Here is a 21,139-nt window from a genome sequence, read left to right as displayed (position 1 = left end):
ATTAGAAATATGATAAATTTTAAAAAAGAATAAACTATAAAAACAAAGATAAGGAGAATCAGGAAGGATAACCTAACACAGTAACACCCTACTTATCTGCCTAAAAAATCTAGCTATTCAACCAGTCCAGTTCTCTAACTCTTGCTCAAGACAAATGAAGTTTAATTAAAAGGCCAATCATAATGAAGAACAAAAGATCTCTGCAAAGAAATCCATAAAACACTATAAATTCCTCATCTTGTCAACACAAACAAAAATAAAATTCCGACAGATGTTCTATTTTTAAGTTATTTATCACATAATCTAATACCAGATTTCTTAAGCATACGAAATGCCAAATGCCCCGAACAGAGTCATTATTATTCCATTCTGTGCAGTACGCGGTTCCAGGAGATGATGTACATTTCTTTTTCCCAGTAAATGCAAATAGACTCTACCTACTTCTATTTCGCCTGATGACTACATAATAGTGTTTTCCATATACAACAATGGCCTTCAATAGGGGCTGCAACTTATTCCTGCCATATGACTACCAATTTATATATTCCGTAAGTTTTGAGGGTCCTATCAGATGCAGGACAGAAATCATAGCAGATTGCATCAAGGCTCAAAGGGATGCTCAAACCACCTATATTGGCGGCAACATCGTTCAAATGTGAGAAGTTCAACTTGAACCATCAACTGTTATGAGGCCCATGGAAGTGCACAACCTGAACGAAAGAAACACCAAATAAAGGCCGATGAGACCAATTCCTAGTACTCGATTAGGATGCATATTGTTGCGAGGTAAAACAACAAGCGCCCATAGCAGTCCAGCGATAAGAAATCCCAGTGTGTAAAATAAGGTACTGTCTTCCGGCACCACAAACAATGCAGGTTTCTTTGACCATGCCCCGAGAAGCAATGAGATCCCCAAACCAACAAGTGTGTTGAACATAGGACCTGCATAGCACCCAGATACGGCTATCTGAACTCCGTCTTCTCCATCCAATGCTAATGCAACATTTGACATCAAATCACCCATAGAATTTCCCCATGCTAATACGGTTAATCCAAGGATGGATGGATTAATTCCAAAAATTATACCAAATGCAACCAATAGAGCCACAAGCTCATTTGCAATTATGTAGAACCACACTATGCTCATGAAGAATCCTCCAAGAACCCAAGGAATTAGATACCTACGTGGTGGATGATCAGGCCTTGTATATTTATATGCCAGAATACCAAGGGTGCATCCAATTGCAATACTAATACAATAAGATAGTATTGCACTCAAAGAACTCACACTATCTTGTGTGCTCCACAAGAAGGCTAGGAGAATGGGAGCCAATGTAGCACAGGCCACAGCATATGGCTTAGACCAGACTTCATCATTGACCATCGGAATTGTAAGCTGTCTAGGAATTGCCAATGGCACCTCCAGCAGCAAAAGAAGTTTCATAACAGAGAAAGACCTGTTGTTTTCAGTGGGCTGATCACTCCATCCCCAAGGAGGCCTTTCATCATCTAACATATGAATTTTATTTGCCTGGTTTGAATATATTGCCACGTTTGAAGACCACATCCATTGAGGCAAGGAAGGAGGTAACCGGGGTGGATCACTCTCGGTGTCTAAGTCAAGGAAAGGGCTATAGACAGAAGTATCCTCTTCAGATCCCATAGAGAAGATGCTTCCCTGGACAGGAAGCAACGGCATGACAACATCCAATTTCAAACTATGTGCATGTTTACGTAATATCTCATTGGCAGCAACAATGAATGCATAAACAACATAAATCGACACAAAAGCAATGGCTGCTCCAACGCTCACCTTACCTACAACCAAAATCACTAGCAGCGAGATAAGAGTGATTAGAAAGAAACTAACATCCCTTATAAAGCATCTGCGATCAACTTGACTCTCCTTATCTGAAACACACAGAGAAACAGCTCCAACAACAACACAGGTAACAAATAGAGCTCCACCTAACACGCTGTTAAGACCTACTTGACCTGTTTCAGTACCCACAAAGGATGCTATACTGGAAAACACATCAGGTGCACCATTACCAAGAGGAAGCAGCACGACCCCAGCCACAGTCGGGGGCAATTTCAAGAGCCTTGAGAGATGCTCAAGAGAAGGGCAAAAGTAGTCAGCCGCAGTGTTACCTAAAAGATAAAACAAAGCAGCAAGCCACACGCCCAATACTAGATAACCAAGAACTCTGACACTGCCACATGTGCAATAGAAAAACCTCAGGTAATCAAGATATCCATCCGAAGAACACTGCGGATTGGCCTTTAGGTAATCACAATGGGTAGCATAACCAGCATGGTTTCGCAACCCATTACACATTCCTGGCATAGCTGCAGGCAAATCTGTGTCTGAAGGCTCACTAATTATACTTGAACTATTGAGGCTAATTTCAACCATTCTACGGTGAGTAACCCCAGTGTGAGAATACCTATATCTCGATATTGAATTCGGAGGCAGGTGGTGTTTTGCCAAATTTGCAGATTGCCTAAGAAGCGGGTTATGAAGAATATCTTCTCGGTTGTAAAAAAAGAAAAACACAACCACCGCACAAAGGCCATTGAAAACCCTACGAAGCTTTCTGCTTCTTGGACCAAATAAGCCACTCAACTTCTTCATTACCAATCTTTTTATCACCTCCCAAAATTACTAAGATCACTCACAGCGTGGTATCAGCTCCAATATGAAAACAGCCTTATTAAAATTGAAATAAATCCACCAGCAGGATGGTGACTAACCACTTGAACCTGAGCACAAGGAGTAATCAAAGTCAAGACATGACAAGATAATATACATTATAATAGCAAATTTTTTTTTTTTTAAGAAAGAATAGTAAACAAACATAATAAACTTTCACATACTCCAAACTTGCTAATTTATAAGGATTGTCAAGTATAAACTAAAAAATATATGCCAAGGAAATCATGAACAATCCAACAAACAAAATGCATGATTCCCAATGCCATGAGCAATAAAATTTGCAAGCAAAACATAATAGTTGTTTTATGTATTACCCAATACTATCTCCTCTACCTTTTTTCTAAACCTTTAAAAGAAACTACAGAGATGAACAAATGGAATAGCTAGGTCAGTTACCTTGGATGCAAGGGTTTTCGAAGTGCAGATCCGAGACGCAACACCTTCATCTGCCAAGGTCCTAAAATCATATTTCATTGTAATCAGGAAAATGATACCAACATAGAATCAAATATTCACCATAGAGAATATTTTACCCTTAAAAAATTTTAGGATTAAAAAAGGATGTTTTGACACAAAACCATAATGTTCAAAATAAGTTTTAGTTTTCAATTAAGGTATAAAACAATAAATTTCTAGAGATGTGAGAGAGAGAGAGAGTGTGTGTGTGTGTTAACACTCTTAATTGAGTTTTGGACAAAATCCAATTCAGCAATTAAAGTATAACAGAGATTAAATAAGGACAGCTCAATACACAAGCTCCCACGTCAAATTGCTATATAACTTTATAATGTCTTACATAGTGGCTATTGATATGAGAAGGGTGGTGTGATTAGCACTGTTTTAGCAGGATAATTTACAATTTGTATCCTAGTAGAGTTGTATTGGTAGCTGAGCATTATTAGTATGTAATATCCATGCAGATCAGAAGAAAAGGTCTGGAAAGTTAAGATTACAATTGATATCACAAAAATGGCAGAAGAACATGGTTTGAAATTCATTATAGAATATAGATTATGATATGCAACTTGTTCAAAATGAGTATAAAACACACAACACATATATATTTCAAGACATTAACACTTAAACCAAAAAGTAATTCAAGCAAGCTCAAACAAAATTAAAACTGAAATAAATCAAAACTACTCAAATCGGGAAACAACGATTATCTTAAAAAAGTAAAAGCCAGTTACATCTTGACTTAAATCAGCATCCTTTTCTAGGAAGGTCTCCCTGCTACAATTATCTAGAGAATAGATGTAATAGATCTGGTCTGCAGCATTGTAGATGGAAGGACATCTGCATACAACAGGACAACAGAAACATCCAAGCCTCCATTGTAAGCATCTGTAATAGAGAAATACTGAAAAAGGCATGATGAATGAAAGTGCCTCTGCTGTAACTAACATAATTGTCAAATGAAGTCCAACTTGAATGTATCAACCAAGTAAACATTCAATGGAACTCTAATGTGGACTTTTCCAACAATGAAAAAAGTGGAGAAGAAACTCAGAATTAATACATCAAACTTCTCCTTCTTCTATTTAAAGTGATCAAAAGATGGACATGATTTTTTCTTTTGTTTCCCATGAGGATGTGAGCTTCATTTGGGGTATGCTGCCAATGGATTGCTGTATATACAAGGTGAGAGTCAAAACCCCCAACCCTTACTTAAGCAGGTGAGTGAGCTAACTATTCTACCAACCAAAGTTGGTTAAAGATAAACATCTTTAAACACATTATCTGCCCAAAATCTGTAAACACTAAACACCCATCAATATATGCTCAATGTCTTAACCCAATAAAACTCCATAATTGTAGTTAAAATGCAGCAAAAATCATTATAACCAAAATAAATTTTTAATTCAAAGAAATGAATTTGATATTTACTCCTAAAAAAGCACAAAATCCGAAACCAGAACAAATATAATGCCCTGCTTACCTCTACACATTCACTAAGAAAACACAGTATTTTGGTGAAATTTTAGTGTATTCATTGCAAACAGTAGTTAAACTATCAAACTCATATTAGTTTAAGGAAAAGTCTAGGGGGCCAACAACTTTGTTAAATTCTGGCCAGCATGTAACCAGCAAAGAAAAATGAGCCATTGGATGAAATCTCACACCAATCTCACACTATTAAAACCATCATTGATGGCTATTTGATGGCTACAAATCACAAAATTGCTGGCCCCTAGCATTCCTCTTAGTTTATATAGACATCCGATGATCATGCCCAAGCCAATAATTTGATTTAAATAACAAAAACTTTTATAAATAGTAGCGGCAACAATAACATGCAACAACGTCACATTGATCAACAACAAAAATTAGAAGAGGCGGAGCAGACCGGCGGAGCAGAAGGAAGAAGCAGGCCGCCGGAGCAGAGGAAAGCAGAAGCACATGCACGAGAGGAGCCGCCGTGCCAAAAGCAAATTGACGAGAGGGGGCGACGGCAGCAAAAGAGGCAACGCCCGCAGCACCAGAGCAGCCTAAGCACAAGAACGGGAGAGGAACCCTAGAATCGCAAATTGTAGAGCTGTAGGTTAGGATATGATTGGGTAATAATTAAGGTAGCGAAAATCCCGTTCTCCCTCGTGGAATCGGACGTTTCTACGCTTCAGGAAAAGTTATTTGTCTCAGTTCACGCTTCCGGCGTCGGATGAGGCAGGGAATAGTAGAATCGCCGTCCAAGCGCGTGGAATCGCGGATCGAGGCGCTTCCACCGCATCAAACTTGGCTGCTCAAAGGGGGAAAAAATTGGAGCCTGTCGGTGACATTTAACTTGTCTCGCAGTTGAGGTAGTCCTTGGGGTTCGTGAAATCCTCCGGTATCACTCCGGCTGGGACTGGTGGTCGGGGGCAGAGCTGTGATGGTGGTGGTGTGGTCGTCGGGAATTGTGGGGCGGAGATGGTCTGCCTCCCACTGCTTGTCAATGGGTGGAGGAGTGGGGAGCGCGGCAGGAAGAAGAAAAGCACAATGTTTTGGTTTGAAGGAGGAGGAGGAAAATGAATAAGTAGTTGGGATGTTGAAGAAAAGCACAATGTTTTGTTGGATGAAGATTGAAGAAGATGAATTAACGAAGAAAGGTTGTTGAACTTAAGCTCACGCCATGTTTTATTGTTTTTTATTGAGCAAATGATCACGCGATTTTTATTTTGGTCACAATATGAAAATTCAAGATCAAATTAAGAAAACTAAACAATAATGAGGCCCAACAATTCCCCTTGAGGCCCATTATCCAAGCTCAGAGACTTACGTACAGTGGTAGTGGTAGTGGAAGTGGAAGTGGCGGGAACAAATAATATCTCATTTCTTGAGACTTGAGAGCTTCGAGGTCGCATGTAGTTTCACCATGGACACTATGCTCTCTGTTCTCAAGGTACCCTAAGCACTCTCTTCTGTCAGTCAGAAAATTTCTTGTGCATTGCACTAAGTTCACTGTTTTTATTTCTTATTCTTTTTTTTCGTTGTTGTAGGACAAAGTTTGTTAATTTTGATACCCTATTTCGTTTTTAGAGAATAAATTATTGAAGTTTGTAAGGAAAATGAAAGGTGATTGAGTTTAGTTGGTGGGTATTGAACAAAAGGATTTGACTTTTTGACTTTTGACTGTTTGGGGTCATTGAATGCTTCCGAGTTTTGACATGTTTGAAATTGGATTTCCAGCAATATTTTGGGTTTTCAGATTTTCGGCCTTATCAGAAAGATGCCATTCAGAAAATTATTGAGAAAAGGGACTGCTTGGTAGTCATGGCTACTGGTAGTGGGAAATCCTTGTGGTAAATAGCATTATCTTAATATTTCACTCTTATTTGAATTTATTAGTTACCTAAATTGAAGAGTGAGATAGAAACTATACCTTTTCCAAACAGTTACCAGGTACCACCCTTGGTTGTTAGAAAGACTGGGATAGTTGTTAGCCCTCTAATATCATTGATGCAAGACCAGGTGAGTTGATTTTAGTCCAAATGCATCTTTTTTTTTCCCTCATTTCCTTGCTATTAGTTGTTCAAGTAGTGATTATCTAATATATATATAAAAAATGAGGAAAACAGGTAATGGCTTTAAAACAGCGGGGCATCAAGGCTGAATATCTTGGAAGTGCTCAGAAGGATTCCACTGTTCAGAGAAAAGCCGAGCAGGGTCAATTTGACATTTTGTTCATGACTCCGGAAAAGGCTTGCACAGTTCCTACCAGGTGTTGTAATAAACCTATGTATAATCTTAAGCTGTGTTCCTTACCTTATTTTGAGTGAACAAACTATTGATGCTCTCGTGTCGAATGACTCTAGATAACTTAAACATTTTCTTTTTATTTTTGGGATAAAATAGTGCTTGGAGTTTATTAGTTGGACCTGAAACTGTTTGTCTTGGAGGGTATCATGCCTGGGTATCTAGTTCATTAAGTCTTCTACTTCTAGTTGTGCTTATCCTGCTCCTTTCTCTGTGTTTGTGTGCTGTGTATTTTACTATGACTTGAACATTTGAGTTGAGTTATGAATCCAATGCTTCTTGTATGGTGGCATCCTTTTTGTATATTTCTTTTTGTTTAGATGATAATGCTTTTATTTGACAAAAGTTTTCTTATTGTTTGATATATTTTATGCCATAGATCATTAACTTTCGTGCATATTATGCTTTGTCTAATTGTGATTTCGTGTTATATTTCATCTCATTTTATGCAGTTTCTGGTCTAACTTGCTGAAGGAAGGAATTAGCCTTTTTGCTGTTGATGAAGCTCATTGTATATCAGAATGGGGGCATGATTTTAGGGTGGAATACAAGAACTTACACAATTTACGTAGTGTTCTGCTAGATGTTCCTTTTGTTGGCTTAACTGCAACTGCTACTGAAAAGTAAGTACCTTGTGTTTGGCTGATAGTGAAGCATACCATTACTAGTTATCTTGTATTATTCTTCTCTTTGTCTTAATGAAATTCTTCTATCAAAGGAAACAAAAAGAAGCATATCATTGCTGTATTTTACAGTGATCCTGATGCACATTATGTACCTCCTTTATCTTTTACATATTTTCCTCTTCATCTGCTTTCTGTCGACAATTTTATTATGGTTTTCTACTTTGACTTGGAAGCTTTATCACCATCCTTTGCTAGTTTGAGTGAACTAGAAATTTCAGTCTCTGTAAATAGAAATTTCATCTGTTTTTCTCTCTCATCCATACATTTTTTTTCAATCTTCCTGCAAATAATGAGGGCTAATACTGAAGAAATATGAAAGGATTACAAAATCAAAAGATCGAGCTGTGAAGACTAAAGTAACCACATAATATAATACTATTGTTTTTTGGCATAGAACAATCATAATAAAAGGCTCCTCTGTCATAGATTCATAGTGCAATTTGTTGCCTGAGAAGTATTGTTTTTCACAATTTATTTCTGTTTCTTCGGGAAAAAGAAAAACGAAAAAGAAGAAAAAGCTATACTACTCTTAATAGAGTAAGCTAGGAAACTCTCTAACCAGATTAGAAGAGTTTTGAGTTGACAAACTAACCCTGCCAGGTAGGACTGCCAGCTAGATTAGGATAACTAACTTATGAGCTAAATACCTAGTCTATCCTTTATGTAACTTCTCCCACAAGCCTCCTTTACAGTTGTATATAAGCAGCGAGAGAGAGCTAACAGAAATTCAGTTACTCAATTTTACACATTCAAAAAATATGCTCTCTCTCTCTCTCTCTCTCTCTCTCTCTATTCAATTTTCTGTTATGGAATCTGAGCTACAATTGCATAACAGCAATGGAGATTCTGATCCACTCCTCACTGAAGCGCTCAATTCCGCCACCTCCTCTCCCTGTTTCTGAAGTACTGCCAAGGACTGCTGCCTACTCTATCGTAGAAGCTTGAGATATAAACTTTCTCCTATGGCTCCACCAAGCACTCGCTGCCATCAAGGGCAACAGACTCTACAGACCCATTTGGAAAATCTTGGCAGTGGTAGGCCTTATGTTTGAAAGAGATTATTAGTGATGAACAAAACCTTTAAAATGGTGCTGTTTGTGGCAAGAAATGAATTGTCCAGTTCAGGAGTTAGTGACTAATAGAGTGAACTGAGTAAAAGTCTAAAAGATCTGGCCCATACACTCATGCACACTTCCACACACGTAGTTTCCCTCGAACCTAGGTTAGTAAGTGAAGCCTTGGCCTTATCTCAGTGGTTTGCTGCAATGAAAGAAGAGTTTCAAGCCCTCTCTTGCACTTCCACTTGGTTCCTCTTCCCCCAACCCGCACTGTCATTGGCTGTAAGTGGGTCTTTTGTGTAAAACAGAACTTAGATGGCAGCATCAATAAGTTAAAGGCTTGCCTTACCACCAAGTGTTTCTCACAAAAGGTTGGCTTTGATCATTCGGAGACTTTTTCACCCATTGCGAAGCCTGCAACTATTTGGGTGGTTCTAGCTCTTGTCCTTACAAATGGTTGGGTCCTGAGGCAGTTAGATGTGAACAATTTCTTCCTAAATGGTGTGCTCACTAAAGAAGTGTACATGAAGCAACCAGAATGGTTCTTGGATGGGTCTGGGCTAGTGTTCAAGCTGAACAAATCGTTAAAACAAGCACCATGGCATGATTTGAAACACATAAAGCCTGACTCAAGAGCTTGGGGTTTAGCAGTGCCAAGTGTGACCTCTCTCTTTATCAAGACTCATCAATCTCATGTTAACTATGTCCCTATGTACGTGGATGATATAATCATCACAGACTCTTCTCCTTTCTACATTCAAGAGCTCATCACTCTTAACAGCAAATTTGCACTCAATGATTTAGGGGACTTGCACTATTTCTTAACATGTGTGCAAAAGCGCCCAAATGGTTTATTGTGTGGGTCGCGGGATAAATATGTTTGAGACCTCCTCCAAAAGAGCAAAATGAACAAAACCAGAGCTCTCTCCATTCCAATGGTCTCTGCTCTCAAATTCTCATATAGTGGCAGTGATACTATGGATAATCCTACTCTCTATAGATCAATTGTAGGAGCTTTATAATATGCAACTGTTACAAGACCCCCGATCTCCTTTAGTGTGAGTGCTATAATGCTAGCTCACAATCCTGTGTTGCATAACAGATCAAAGCACATGGAGTTAAATCTCTTCTTTGTGAGAGAAAGGGTCATGGAAGGAAGGCTACTGATTGTTTATATTCCCACTGATGAACAACCAGCAGATATGGTAACTAAGGCAGTATCTAAAGCAAAGTTTCTGAGCCTAAGAGAGAAATTACTTGCAACAGTTCTCCAAAGTAGTAGAGTGTCCAGTTTCAGGGGGCATAAATAGAGTGAGCTGAGTAAAAGTCTAGAAGAGTTAGAAACAGTTAAGCTAATCTGTTAGGCAGCTAGAGCAAGTGCCATCTACGATAGATTCCCCTAAGTAACTTAAGCATGTAAGACTCTTCTACCCTTTGCACTAGCTTGCTGAACAAGCTTCTCCTCTATTTATATAAGCACAGATTCACTGTTTCAATAGTTAGTGCTTAAGAATGAACATTTCGCACTATTCTCTCTGATTCACTCTCTCTCTCTCTCTCTCTCTCTCTCTCTCTCTCTCTCTCATTTTTAGTGAATCTCCCAAGTTGTTGCCAACTCTTTCATCGTCACAGAATCTTACTATGTCTGTTGGGTATTTTTACTTTTATGAAGCTCTCTTTTGAATATTTCTTTATTGGTCTTTCTACATTCTAAACTTTGTTCGGTGTTTTTATGTGATGCCTCTTTTAGTTACCTGCTGTACGCCTGTACTTCATAGTTTCATCAATAATATGCTTAACTTTATTTTGTGAAATGAAACAAACACCACAGTCATGGTCATTTACATGATATACTGCCAGGGTTCGATTTGACATTATCAACTCCCTGAAGTTGAAGAATCCATATGTTTTGGTTGGTTCATTTGATCGCTCCAATCTTTTCTATGGGGTCAAGCCATTTAGCCGTGGACAATCTTTTGTTGATGAACTTGTACAAGAAATTTCAAAAGTTGTTAGTAGTGGTTCAACTATAATTTACTGCACAACAATAAAGGACGTAGAGCAGGTAAATATACTTGAAATGTGATGGGAATTTTGCATGCTTCTATATAACTACTATCCACATGAACCTTAAACTCATCTGATTGCTACTTTTGTTTCTGTATTGAAAGTAATATTCTAGTTCTTTTTCTTGGAAGAGTTTACACATTTGATAAGCTGAGAGACAAATTTCCTGAATTTACCACTTGTGAAATTTTATCTTTTGGGCATAGTAATTCAAAGTAGTTCTGCAGGGTACTATATAATCAGATGGCATATATTTTAATCATTAAAGACAAATATGTGAACTTTCAACCCATCACATTATAAGAGAAATTTGTATAACTATAAAATTGCTTCACTAGCGTCAGCTATGGATTCTTTCATATGGGGAAGTTCTTTTTTATTATTATAATTTTAATTATTTTATTAATATCTTTTTTTAATTCTTTATTTTAAATTATTAAAAAAGAGTAAAAGATGCCATGCCGCCACTCGGACTCGAATCGAGATGCTCTAGCACTGCTTCCTAAGAGCAGAGTGGTTGTGGAAGATGTTTTCTTGTTGTTACCCCCCTTTTTTTGAAGAAAGAGTTGAATTGGTTAGTTATCCAGTAAAGTAACAAGTAAAAAAAATAGCAGTAATAGATACTTTCTCAATATTAAGAGAGTAAGACCGGAAATGGAAATAGAATAGTTAGGTTGGCGGCAACAATATTGAAGTGAAATATTTGCCTGGCATAATGCCTAAAATTTGATGTCTTTATATGTAGTTCTACAACATGTTTTCCGTTTTTTTTTAAAAAAAATCTAAAACTAGTGATGTGTCCCTGTTTTATCTATTTACTGGCACTCTTTGGGAGTTTTCCAGTTGAAATATGCGCGAACAGATTGACTGTGGCCTTTTCTTTTGTTAATATTTGCTTGATCTTATTTTACATAGATATCCAAGTCACTTGCGGAAGCAGGAATTGAGGCTGGAATGTACCATGGCCAAATGGATAAAAAATCTCGTGAAGAGTCTCATAGGTTAATATTCTGTCTTGTGTACTTTCAGAATATCAAATGAATCATTTCCCTTATGGTCCTTGTGAGTGCAGAGCTTGCTCCTTCCCAATTCCCATATCCATTTTCTTCTTTTCTTCCCTCGTGTTTTTTGTTATGTTGAATATGCTAGTGTGCTTTGATGTGCTTTTAAGCCTAACTAAACTGTTCACAAATTTCTTTAGGTTATTTGTCAGGGATGAACTGCAAATCATGGTGGCTACTATTGCTTTTGGCATGGGCATAGATAAGCCTAACATAAGACAAGTGATTCATTATGGTTGCCCTAAGAGTCTTGAGTGCTACTACCAGGAAAGTGGGCGCTGTGGTAGAGATGGTATAGCTTCTGTTTGTTGGCTTTACTACACAAGAAGTGACTTTGCAAAGGGTGACTTTTATTGCGGAGACCTAAAAACAGTATGTTTACATATCAGGAACAGTAGCTAATATTCTACGGTTTAGTGTACATTGAAGTTGCCACTTCATGCATATTTCACATTACAAGTTATAACCATTTCCTGCCTAATATATTCCGGCTTCCAATTTGCCAGGAAACCCAAAAAAGAGCTGTTATGGAGTCATTGCTCGCTGCTGAACGTTATTGTGTGCTTGCAACTTGCAGGAGAAAGTTCTTGCTTGAACACTTTGGGGAACAATATCCAGCTGATAGATGTGGTTTGGCTTTCACTTGTACCCTTCAATATAATCATACAGTTTTAGTAAAATAAAAGCTTAAGCTACATTATTAGCCTGCTTTTTCATTTGCTCGACTTAAAGCAGCATTTTTCTTGCCCTGGGCTATAACCTAGTAAAATCCATTGCATCTATTTAACTTGCGATGCATGTTATTTACTTCTCCCTTTTTAATTTTCTTTGTGTAGTGGGAATTGTATATCATCTTTGGTTTTGCTCACCATTGAAAACATGGTCTTCGTACTCTGTTTCTTTGTTCTTTCATATTGATCTTGTCTCTTGATACCAAGGTTCCTGACAAATTAGACCTTCACACAAAGTGTAACATGGCCTAACATGTTACTACCAACCAATACAATTTGTCTAACTATTGTCAGTATCATTATTTGAGCAGAAAAGATGTTAGTTCTTAAGAGTTCTGGTTTAGTACTTTAGTATAATGACTTGTTATAGACGGAAAGGACAAGATCTGCAGCTTTTGAGCTTATGAACTCTGAATCACAAGGTAGCAATCATAATTTATTGTGTCAAGGCTCAGACTTTGAAAGTGACTACCATGTCAGATAGTAATTTTTACTACTGATGATTACCTTGTTGCGCTTGATAAATTGAATCCTGGTTATGAATATGTTATCTTTCAATGTTCCGTGTTACTTATTTAGTTACATATTCATATTTTATTTCATATCTTGTTGCAGGAAACTGTGATAACTGCACAGTCTCAAAGAAGGAGCGCGACATGTCTAGAGAAGCATTTCTTCTAATGGCTTGCATTCATTCATGCAAGGGAAAATGGGGTCTTAATATGCCCGTTGATATCTTGCGTGGGTCTCGAGTAAGCTTTTCAAAATTAAAGCTAAGAAACATATTAACATTTTATTTAAACTAAAAGTACTATTTCACTTAGAGTCATTGTTTGGTATGTAGGATCTTAGTTTTGTTGGTATCATTTCTTTGTGTTCTTTTCAGTACACATTCTCCATTATCTTACCCTTGTACTTTCCATACTTTTTTGAACTGCTGATAATGGTATATGCTTGTGGTGTTGCAGGCGAAAAAGATTCTCGATGCCCAGTTTGATAAGCTTCCCCTTCATGGACTTGGAAAAACTTATGCACCAAACTGGTGGAAAGCACTCGGGCATCAGTTGATCGCTCATGGTATGTAGAGTGCAAAAACGTACTCAGTTTCTGTTATCTTTTGATGGTTTTAGGAAATGGAAGAAAGCCAAATATCTTGTGGTAGTGTAGTCTATGCCACTATTTGGTTTATTTGGTTGGAATAAAGTTCTTGTACCCTTTGATGACATACTTTTCGACACAACTCTTATGGGAAAGATTAGGAATTTGGCATATATTTTGATTGAAAGGATGATCTTTTAATAGGGAATTTCCTTTAAATAGTTCATTTGGTTTATCCAAAGACATATGGCATGATAATTTATGATTAACACGATGACAGAACATTTTCTTTTATACAACAAATGCCATTACCAAAAAGTACTAGATGCAATTTATTGTCTTCTACTGATCCACAGGTTATTTGAAGGAAACTGTCAGTGATGTGTACAGAACTATAAGGTAGGTTATTCAAGTTATTGGGTAGACTACATTAATTATTTAAATTCCATTAATAAAACTTTTTATTGTCTATAAGTTCATCTACCGTGCGCTGATGTTTCTCCAGATCTTATTATGTTTCAAAGTGAATGTATACTCAGCTATAAAATTTGTTCTTCATGAATCAGTGTCAGTTTAAAAGGAGAACAATTTTTGGCCTCTTCTACACCTGATTATCAACCTTCCTTAGTTTTGTCACTGACTGCTGAGTTGCTCGGAGAAGAGGAAAATATGAGCACACAAGAAGAATCAAAAACTCTGGCCACTTCAGATTTAGACGGGTTTTCAGAGGTTGGTAATTCGATGGCACTATGTTTATTCAACTACCTTTTTCCTCTCCTCCTCGGTAATGCTCCATGGAAAGGTGGCCTTATTACCTTCCATTTATTGTTAGTAAGATACATTAGCTTTATGTCATATGCCGTACAGATACATTTGGCATCCATTAACAATAGATCTTTGCATTCTAACCCTCTATTCAGGTTGAGCGACAGCTCTACCAGATGCTTTTAGAAGAAAGATTAAAGCTTGCAAGAAGTGTTGGAACTGCTCCGTAGGTTTTTATTAATTTTTGAAACATTTTTAAGGCTACCAATTCTTGCAATTCCTTTGATCAATAGTTTTTTCATAAAGCTCTTTTACCTTCTTTGTAGATATGCCATATGTGGCGATCAAACAATTAAGAAAATTACTCTTGTAAGACCATCTACAAAAGCAAGGCTAGCAAACATTGACGGTGTGAATCAGGTAGATTTTCTAATTTCCTGATTTTGGTCTGTATTTTCAAGCTTAAGGGCTGCAAAAATGATTATTTTTATTTCTATCCTTATACCTGTGATAAGAATTGGAATTTTTCCCCATTTTACTTTCTTAGTCTGGTTGACAAGGTTGAAGGCATCTATTGAATACTTTTTAAGTAATTTTCCTTTCTCTGTTAATAAATAATAAATAGGTAAAACACAAAATAAACAACCACATTGCATCAAAGGAATGAAAATTCTTTTTGGTAGAGTGAAAAGAGAGTTAGAATTAATTTTCCTATTTGAGTTCATGTTTTCCATTGTTTGTTAAAATTCAATGCTGGTTCACATGATGTTTCTATTCCTGGCTGATTTCCTTACTTTCTGGTTTTCAATGAAAACTGAACTAATAGGTTTATAATTTTATGGAGTTCCATTCCCTGATGCATTGGACACTCTTTTCACAATTTTAATAAAAAAGCTTATGTAGTTTAAGCAGACATTATTTTTGACAAATTATTTGATTCTTGATTTTGTTTCTATTTTTTTTTTTTTTAAATATCTATTGTTTTATATTTTGTTTTGTCAGAATAATGAATGTTGATGGGTGATAGTCAATCATAATCAAACCATTCTACTGCTGGATTTCAGTGTCTATTAAATTCTCTCTGAATTTTTTCCCCTACATGGAAGCCAGTACTATAGGTATTAAGTAGTAGGTATTTTAGCAGCATTTACAATGATGGTAGAGTGCAGTATGATTAATCCTTTCATTGGTTAATCATTTGACAATAGTCTACATACCAAAGCATGCTGTTTTTTTCTTTCTATTATCTAAATGACTTGCTCTGACTATTTTCTGCAGCACCTAGTAACAAAATATGGAGATCATTTTCTTAGAGTTATCCAGCAACTGTCACAAGGATTAAACTTATCATTGGACGGGGAAGCTAATTTACTAAATAACGAAGTAAGGAAATTATCTACAGTGTCAGTAAAAAACAGTTCAAAGAAGTTGACACCAGCAAAGTTTGAAGCATGGAAAATGTGGCATGAAGATGGTCTTTCTATTCAGATGATTGCTGTATGTCATTATTCTATTGTCACTCTTTCAGATTTATCGTTCATGTGTCTTTGACTTCTTACTTTACCCTCTGCTTCCCCTGCTTCTTCCTCCACCAAACCAATGAATTCAAATAAACAAAATCTTTGTAATCTCAGAACTTTCCAGGTAGATCAGCTCCTATAAAAGAGCAAACTGTTGCTGAATATCTGTTGGAAGCTGCACAAGAAGGATTACCTTTTGATTGGAGTAGATTCTGTGAGGTGATAGGACTGACGCAAGAGATCGAATCTGAAATTCAGGGTGCTATTTTAAAGGTTGGATCTAAAGATAAGCTGAAGCCTATAAAAGATGAATTGCCAGAAAATGTGAGTTTGTTACCTTTATTATTCGAGTACTTTGATAATTGATAGTTTGTTTGATACATATGGTTCATTGTATGTTGTGTTTCTATCCAATGACCAATCAGAGTGGATAATGGTCAATGAGCAAGATTAGAAACAGCTGGGTACTTCAGCAACAAGTTGTAAATTGTAACTAACACTGTTTGGATACAGGGTATAAGTATGGAGGAAATTTTAATGGATGATTTTTGTGTGTAAATTCATACATGGAGCTTATTCATGAAAATTTTCATCCCATGAAATCCCTCAACCAAACATACCTCTACAGTATCGTCGCAGAATAGAGATTTTTATTATTATCTTTTTCACCCGTTAAGTTTTTCTCGTGTTAATAAGCATTTATCATTAATGAATGAAATTGAGTGTATCAAAAACCTATGCAAAGTTCATTTTCATATAATGCATGTCAGTAATATTTTGTAATCTATTTGAAATGCTTGTCACTTAGTTGAGCTTGCAATTGAATAGTTTTTCAATCTCGCAGGTCACTTATCAGCACATCAAGACTTATTTGACAATGCAAAGCTGTGGTGTATCCAAAGATGACATCCAGACTCAGAAAGACAGCGAATCGGAAATACAGCAAGTGGAAACGCATTGTGAAGCCAACATTTCTGACCACAGCTTGATGGAAAAATGTGACTTGGAAATGGATAAAGTAGCATCTAGACCAGTGGAATTCACAACCAAACGTCAGAAAGTCAGTGACATGAAGGAAATAAATTCAACTGACTTCAAAGCTACTGAGAATTCTATATTAGAGTGGCTAAAGCACCATGATGAAGGGGTTAGTGAAAACTCTAAACGTGTCTTTGCTTTGTGGTTGCAATTCTAAAAAGGTTTTGTTTATTGGTTTCAGGCTACTTTGGTTGAAATTCAAGGGCACTTCAACGGGTCTGGCGAAGATTGTGTGGTTGATCTGCTGAATTTATTGGAAAGTGACTTTTTAATTTATAAAAAAGGTGGCATGTATAGGGTCCTGTAATTAAGTAGATTGTGTGGTTGAACCACTGAATTTCAACGGCCAACTGCATCTTTGCGACTTTGCCAAAGGATAATGTTCTTACATGATCTTTTTCACACCCAGGTAGATTTTATCGGAGATAACTCTTTGAACACAAACTACAGGTACTTAACCATGGTAGGTACTTCTCTTGACTAGTATTTGAACCATGGTAAATCCGGTTGTGGGAACTTAACCTCTTCGGCTGGATCCAATTTAAGTTTAGAATAGAGTAATATCAAAACTAACCATGAAAGATTATGATGCTAATAAATTTGATTATAAAAAAATTAAAATTAATTTGTAACTATTAAAGATGGATTTTGATAGACAAAATTATCCAAATCTTAAAAAACTACAAAAAATAATGATGTGACTGTTGCCAATACACACCAAGACAACGACTTTTTTGACGCTGGTGTTTTGTGGGTGCTTTCCTCAAATACGATCTCGTCCTCTACACCTGATTCAAACCACCGCCAGATGTTCAGACTAAGATCGGGGGTGGTGGTGCGTGACAATTATATCCTTTCGCCGAGTTGGGATTCAAAACGATAACGGAAAATGTTGACCTAGAAGGGTGGAGACTGAACTGTCTGTTTTGGTTGATGATGTAGATGGGGACAAATTGTTAATAGTAGTCCTTATACTTTAAAACGATGCCATTAACAATTTGTTTTAGAATAATAATAATTAATTAATTTGTATGCCATTCATAAGGTTTTTTTCCTTTTTGGTTTCACAAAATTCATGGTGCCATCATCAACAAGAATAAGAAGAACAAGAAAGAGTACCTGCGCTTAAGAGCAGAATTGCGTGGAGATGAGATCTGAAGTGCGGAAGCGTTGTCCAGAAGATGGCAATCTTGCTTGTTGGAGGGGATTGATATTGCATTGACCATGGCGTTAACATTTGAGAGCATAGAAGGAGAAGAAGAGGAGGAGGAAGAGATGGCTAATTTTGAAGACGAAGAGGAACAAGAAGAAGAAGTGTTATTAGTGCTGAGAGATCTAAATCATGTTCGAGAATAAGTTGTTGCAGCTAACTGTTATAAGAAGAAGAGGAGAAAGATCTCATGTCATGTTAAAGGGGTGCACCACCATAATAGTTATAACATGGAGTAAGCAAGGTAGGCGGCGGCAGCGATGGCGGTGGTAGCGGTGGTTCTTCGAAGTAAGACGAAGAAGTAGGAGGGATGTGGAGCTGGTGAAGGAAAGGATCTCTCATGGTTGAGAATGGATCCCCAAAGTAGTAGGTGGTGGTGTCGTTTTCAAGTTGTTGTTGCCAGTGATATGATGAGGGCGGTTCATCGGAAGCGGTGGCAGCACTGCCATATGGTCCTCCACGGAGTATACAAAAGGACCGTTTCGAAGTATAAGGACTAATTTGTCTATTAACAATTTGTTCTCCATCCACGTCATCAACCAAAACGGATAGCTCAGTTTTCACCCATCTAGGTCAGCATTCTCCATTACTGTTTTGAGTCCCAACTCGACGGAGGAATATAATTGTCACGCGTTTTATAAGGTGAGGGATTTAAATGTATTTTTCAATCTTAAAGAACGAAAATGTCCGCGTTTAAAAAGGTTAGAGACTTATTTATTTTTTATTCTAATTTTTTTATGATCAAATTTATGAATATTATAATTTTTCATAGTCAGAGTTTTAGCATTTTATTCAATGAATAAATAAAATTGGTCATTCTTAAAAATGTATAGCGTTGGCAATATGGTCCATGGTAGTACAGAGGCTTCGTAGTTAGATGGCAATTGACCTCAGCAATCGGGAAGAGTGGCAGTTTGGGAGAGATGGCCTGACTAATGTCTTTAGAGACTCTAGCATATACCAACACATCACACTATTTTTTTTGGCTATTTGAGTTACACAGCAGTGTCGTCGTTTCTATGGGGTTCAACATGCCAACTATCAGGCCTCAGCACGCCATTACGGAAATAGGATTAGGGGTAACGAGTTATGGAGGTCAAATTTAAAAGACCAAATTGAAGTTTGGATCAAACTTCAGAAACTAATACGAGTCTTTAACACAGGTTTACCATAAAAAATATATCATGATCATCCAATATTAAGTATAATTTTTTCCAAAGCTTTAAACTACTAGATAAATACCTTTGCACGAATGGCATTTATAGATATGTATATATAGTGGCCAATTTGTTCCCCTAACGCGTTATTGGCTAGGGGTGTTCATGGTTTGGTTAATCTAAAAATCAAATTAGTTTTTTGGTTAATCAAAAATATAATTTTGGTTAATTAACTAAACTAGTTGTACATGATAAAATTGGTTATTAATCAGTTAGTAAAATTTGAAATCGATTTTTAATTGATTATTAAAATAAAAACCAATTTTTAAAAAATAACCAGTTTTTATATAGAAAAACCGATTTTTACACCAAAAACCGATTTTTACACCAAAAAATTGGTTTTTATACCAAAAATTAGTTTTTACAACTAAAAGCCGGTTTTTACACAAATTAATTTTTTTACATACAAAAACCCAAATTTTTAACCTTTTTTTTAATTGAATTTTTTTAATCTAAAAATTAATTTTTTTCTTTCTAAATGATACAAGTAACATTTGTAAATAATGAAATCCTTTCCATTGCTTCGTTCCTTTTTCTTTCTATCTCTTTTCAACATTTTCTATAAAGAATTTTTTCTAATGTAAATAATTTTCTTTCTAAATGATACGAATAACTTTTTCTTATCTCCTTCTCTCCATCTCTCTCCTTCTCTCCCCTCCTCTCCTCTCTTCCTTCTCTCTCTCTCTCTCCCCTTCCCCTCTTTCTCTCCCTCCCCTCTCTTTGTCTTCCTCTCTCTCTCTCATTTTTCTCTCTCCTCCTCCTCTCTTCCTTTTCTCTCTCTCCCCCTCTTCTCTATCTCTCTCTCTCCCCATGCTCTCTCTTTCTCTCCTTCCCTCTTTCTCTCTCCCCTCCTCTCCCTCTCTCCTTCCCTCTCCCCTCTTCTCTTTCTCTCTCTCTCTCTCCTTCTCTCTTTTTGTCTCTCTCCCCTCCTCTCTCTCTCTCCCCTCTCTCTTACTCTTTCTCTCTCCTTGCCTCTTTCTCTCTCTTCTTCTCTCTCTCTTCCCCTTCTTCTCTCTTCTCATCTCTCTCCTCCTCTATCTCCTCCTCCTCTCTCTCTCTCTCTTCTCTCTCCTCTCTCTCTCGTTTTGGAGAGAAGAGGAGAAAAGAGAGAGAAGAGGGATAGAGAGTGAGAGAAGGCTGAGAGAAAAAGAGAAAAGAGAGAGTAGAAAGAAAAGAGGAGAAGGAGAGAGAAGGAAGAGAAGAAGAAGAGGAGAGAGAGGGAAGGGGAGAGAGAGAAAGAAAGAAAGAAGGAAAGGAAAGAAAAGAGAGAGGAGCGAGAGAGAGAGAGAGAGAGAGAGAGAGAGAGAGAGAGAGAGAGAGAAAGAAAAAAGGAGAGAGAAACAGAGGAGAGGGGAGAAAGAGAGAGAGAGAGGAGGGAGAGGGGATAAAGAGAGAGAAGGGGAAAGAGAGGAGAAATGAGAGAGATATGGGAGAGAGAGAGAGAGGAGGATATAGAGGAGGGGAGAGAGGGAAAGGGGAGGAGAGAGAGGAAGAAAGAGAAGGGAGGGGGAGAAAGAGGGTAAGGAGAGAGAGAGGAAGAGACAGAGGGGAGAGGAGAGAGAGAGAAGGAGAGAAAGAGAAAAGCGGGAGAGTAAAGGAGAGAGAGGGAGAGGAGAGAGATAGAGCATGGGGAGAGAGGGAGAGAAGGATAGAGAGACAAAGGAGAGAGAAAGAAAGGGAAGGTGGAGAAAGAGGGGAAGAAGAGAGAGAGAGAAAAAAGGGGAGGGGAGAGAGGGAGA

General features: G+C 37.2%; 2 protein-coding genes and 1 long non-coding RNA gene across 5 annotated transcripts; 1 reads left to right on the top strand and 2 right to left on the bottom strand.

Moving 5' to 3' along the window:
* On the bottom strand, positions 258-5,813 carry LOC107617276 (cation/calcium exchanger 4). Of its 2 annotated transcripts, none has more exons than XM_016319009.2 (4): positions 5,064-5,813; positions 3,907-4,060; positions 3,113-3,173; positions 258-2,763 (listed from the first exon to the last, which is right to left on the bottom strand). In XM_016319009.2, exon 4 carries the CDS (start codon positions 2,633-2,635, stop codon positions 665-667), a length of 1,971 nt encoding a protein of 656 aa, XP_016174495.1. In that variant the 5' UTR covers positions 2,636-2,763; positions 3,113-3,173; positions 3,907-4,060; positions 5,064-5,813; the 3' UTR covers positions 258-664. The 2 variants fall into 2 exon arrangements, with proteins under 2 accessions (XP_016174495.1, XP_016174496.1); XM_016319010.2 differs by having other exon boundaries at positions 3,907-4,012.
* On the top strand, positions 5,943-17,413 carry LOC107617274 (probable ATP-dependent DNA helicase RecQ). Of its 2 annotated transcripts, XM_016319007.2 has the most exons (19): positions 5,943-6,095; positions 6,383-6,495; positions 6,589-6,664; positions 6,772-6,914; positions 7,402-7,572; positions 10,554-10,758; positions 11,676-11,761; positions 11,962-12,193; positions 12,328-12,451; positions 13,168-13,304; positions 13,521-13,629; positions 14,007-14,049; positions 14,217-14,379; positions 14,571-14,641; positions 14,742-14,835; positions 15,694-15,912; positions 16,050-16,259; positions 16,780-17,082; positions 17,155-17,413. In XM_016319007.2, exons 1-19 carry the CDS (start codon positions 6,069-6,071, stop codon positions 17,278-17,280), a joined length of 2,652 nt encoding a protein of 883 aa, XP_016174493.1. In that variant the 5' UTR covers positions 5,943-6,068; the 3' UTR covers positions 17,281-17,413. The 2 variants fall into 2 exon arrangements, with proteins under 2 accessions (XP_016174493.1, XP_020968059.1); XM_021112400.1 differs by lacking the exon at positions 11,962-12,193 and having other exon boundaries at positions 12,399-12,451.
* On the bottom strand, positions 17,589-18,974 carry LOC110267220. Its single transcript, XR_002354581.1, has 2 exons — positions 18,093-18,974; positions 17,589-17,894 (listed from the first exon to the last, which is right to left on the bottom strand). It is a non-coding gene; the product is annotated as an uncharacterized LOC110267220 (long non-coding RNA).

Source organism: Arachis ipaensis, chromosome B09 (genome assembly GCF_000816755.2).
Source record: "Arachis ipaensis cultivar K30076 chromosome B09, Araip1.1, whole genome shotgun sequence".
Classification (NCBI taxonomy): Eukaryota; Viridiplantae; Streptophyta; class Magnoliopsida; order Fabales; family Fabaceae; genus Arachis; species Arachis ipaensis.
The sequence above is the reverse complement of the archived record's forward strand: the minus strand, read 5'-3'. Positions and strand labels throughout refer to the sequence as shown.

Coding starts and splice junctions, on each gene's coding strand:
- LOC107617276 (XM_016319009.2), bottom strand. CDS start 2,635: ATGAAGAAGTTGAGTGGCTTATTTGGTCCAAGAAGCAGAAAGCTTCGT.
- LOC107617274 (XM_016319007.2), top strand. CDS start 6,069: ATGGACACTATGCTCTCTGTTCTCAAG. Junction 6,096..6,382: donor CTATGCTCTCTGTTCTCAAG/GTACCCTAAGCA, acceptor TTGGATTTCCAG/CAATATTTTGGGTTTTCAGA. Junction 14,642..14,741: donor AGAAGTGTTGGAACTGCTCC/GTAGGTTTTTAT, acceptor CCTTCTTTGTAG/ATATGCCATATGTGGCGATC.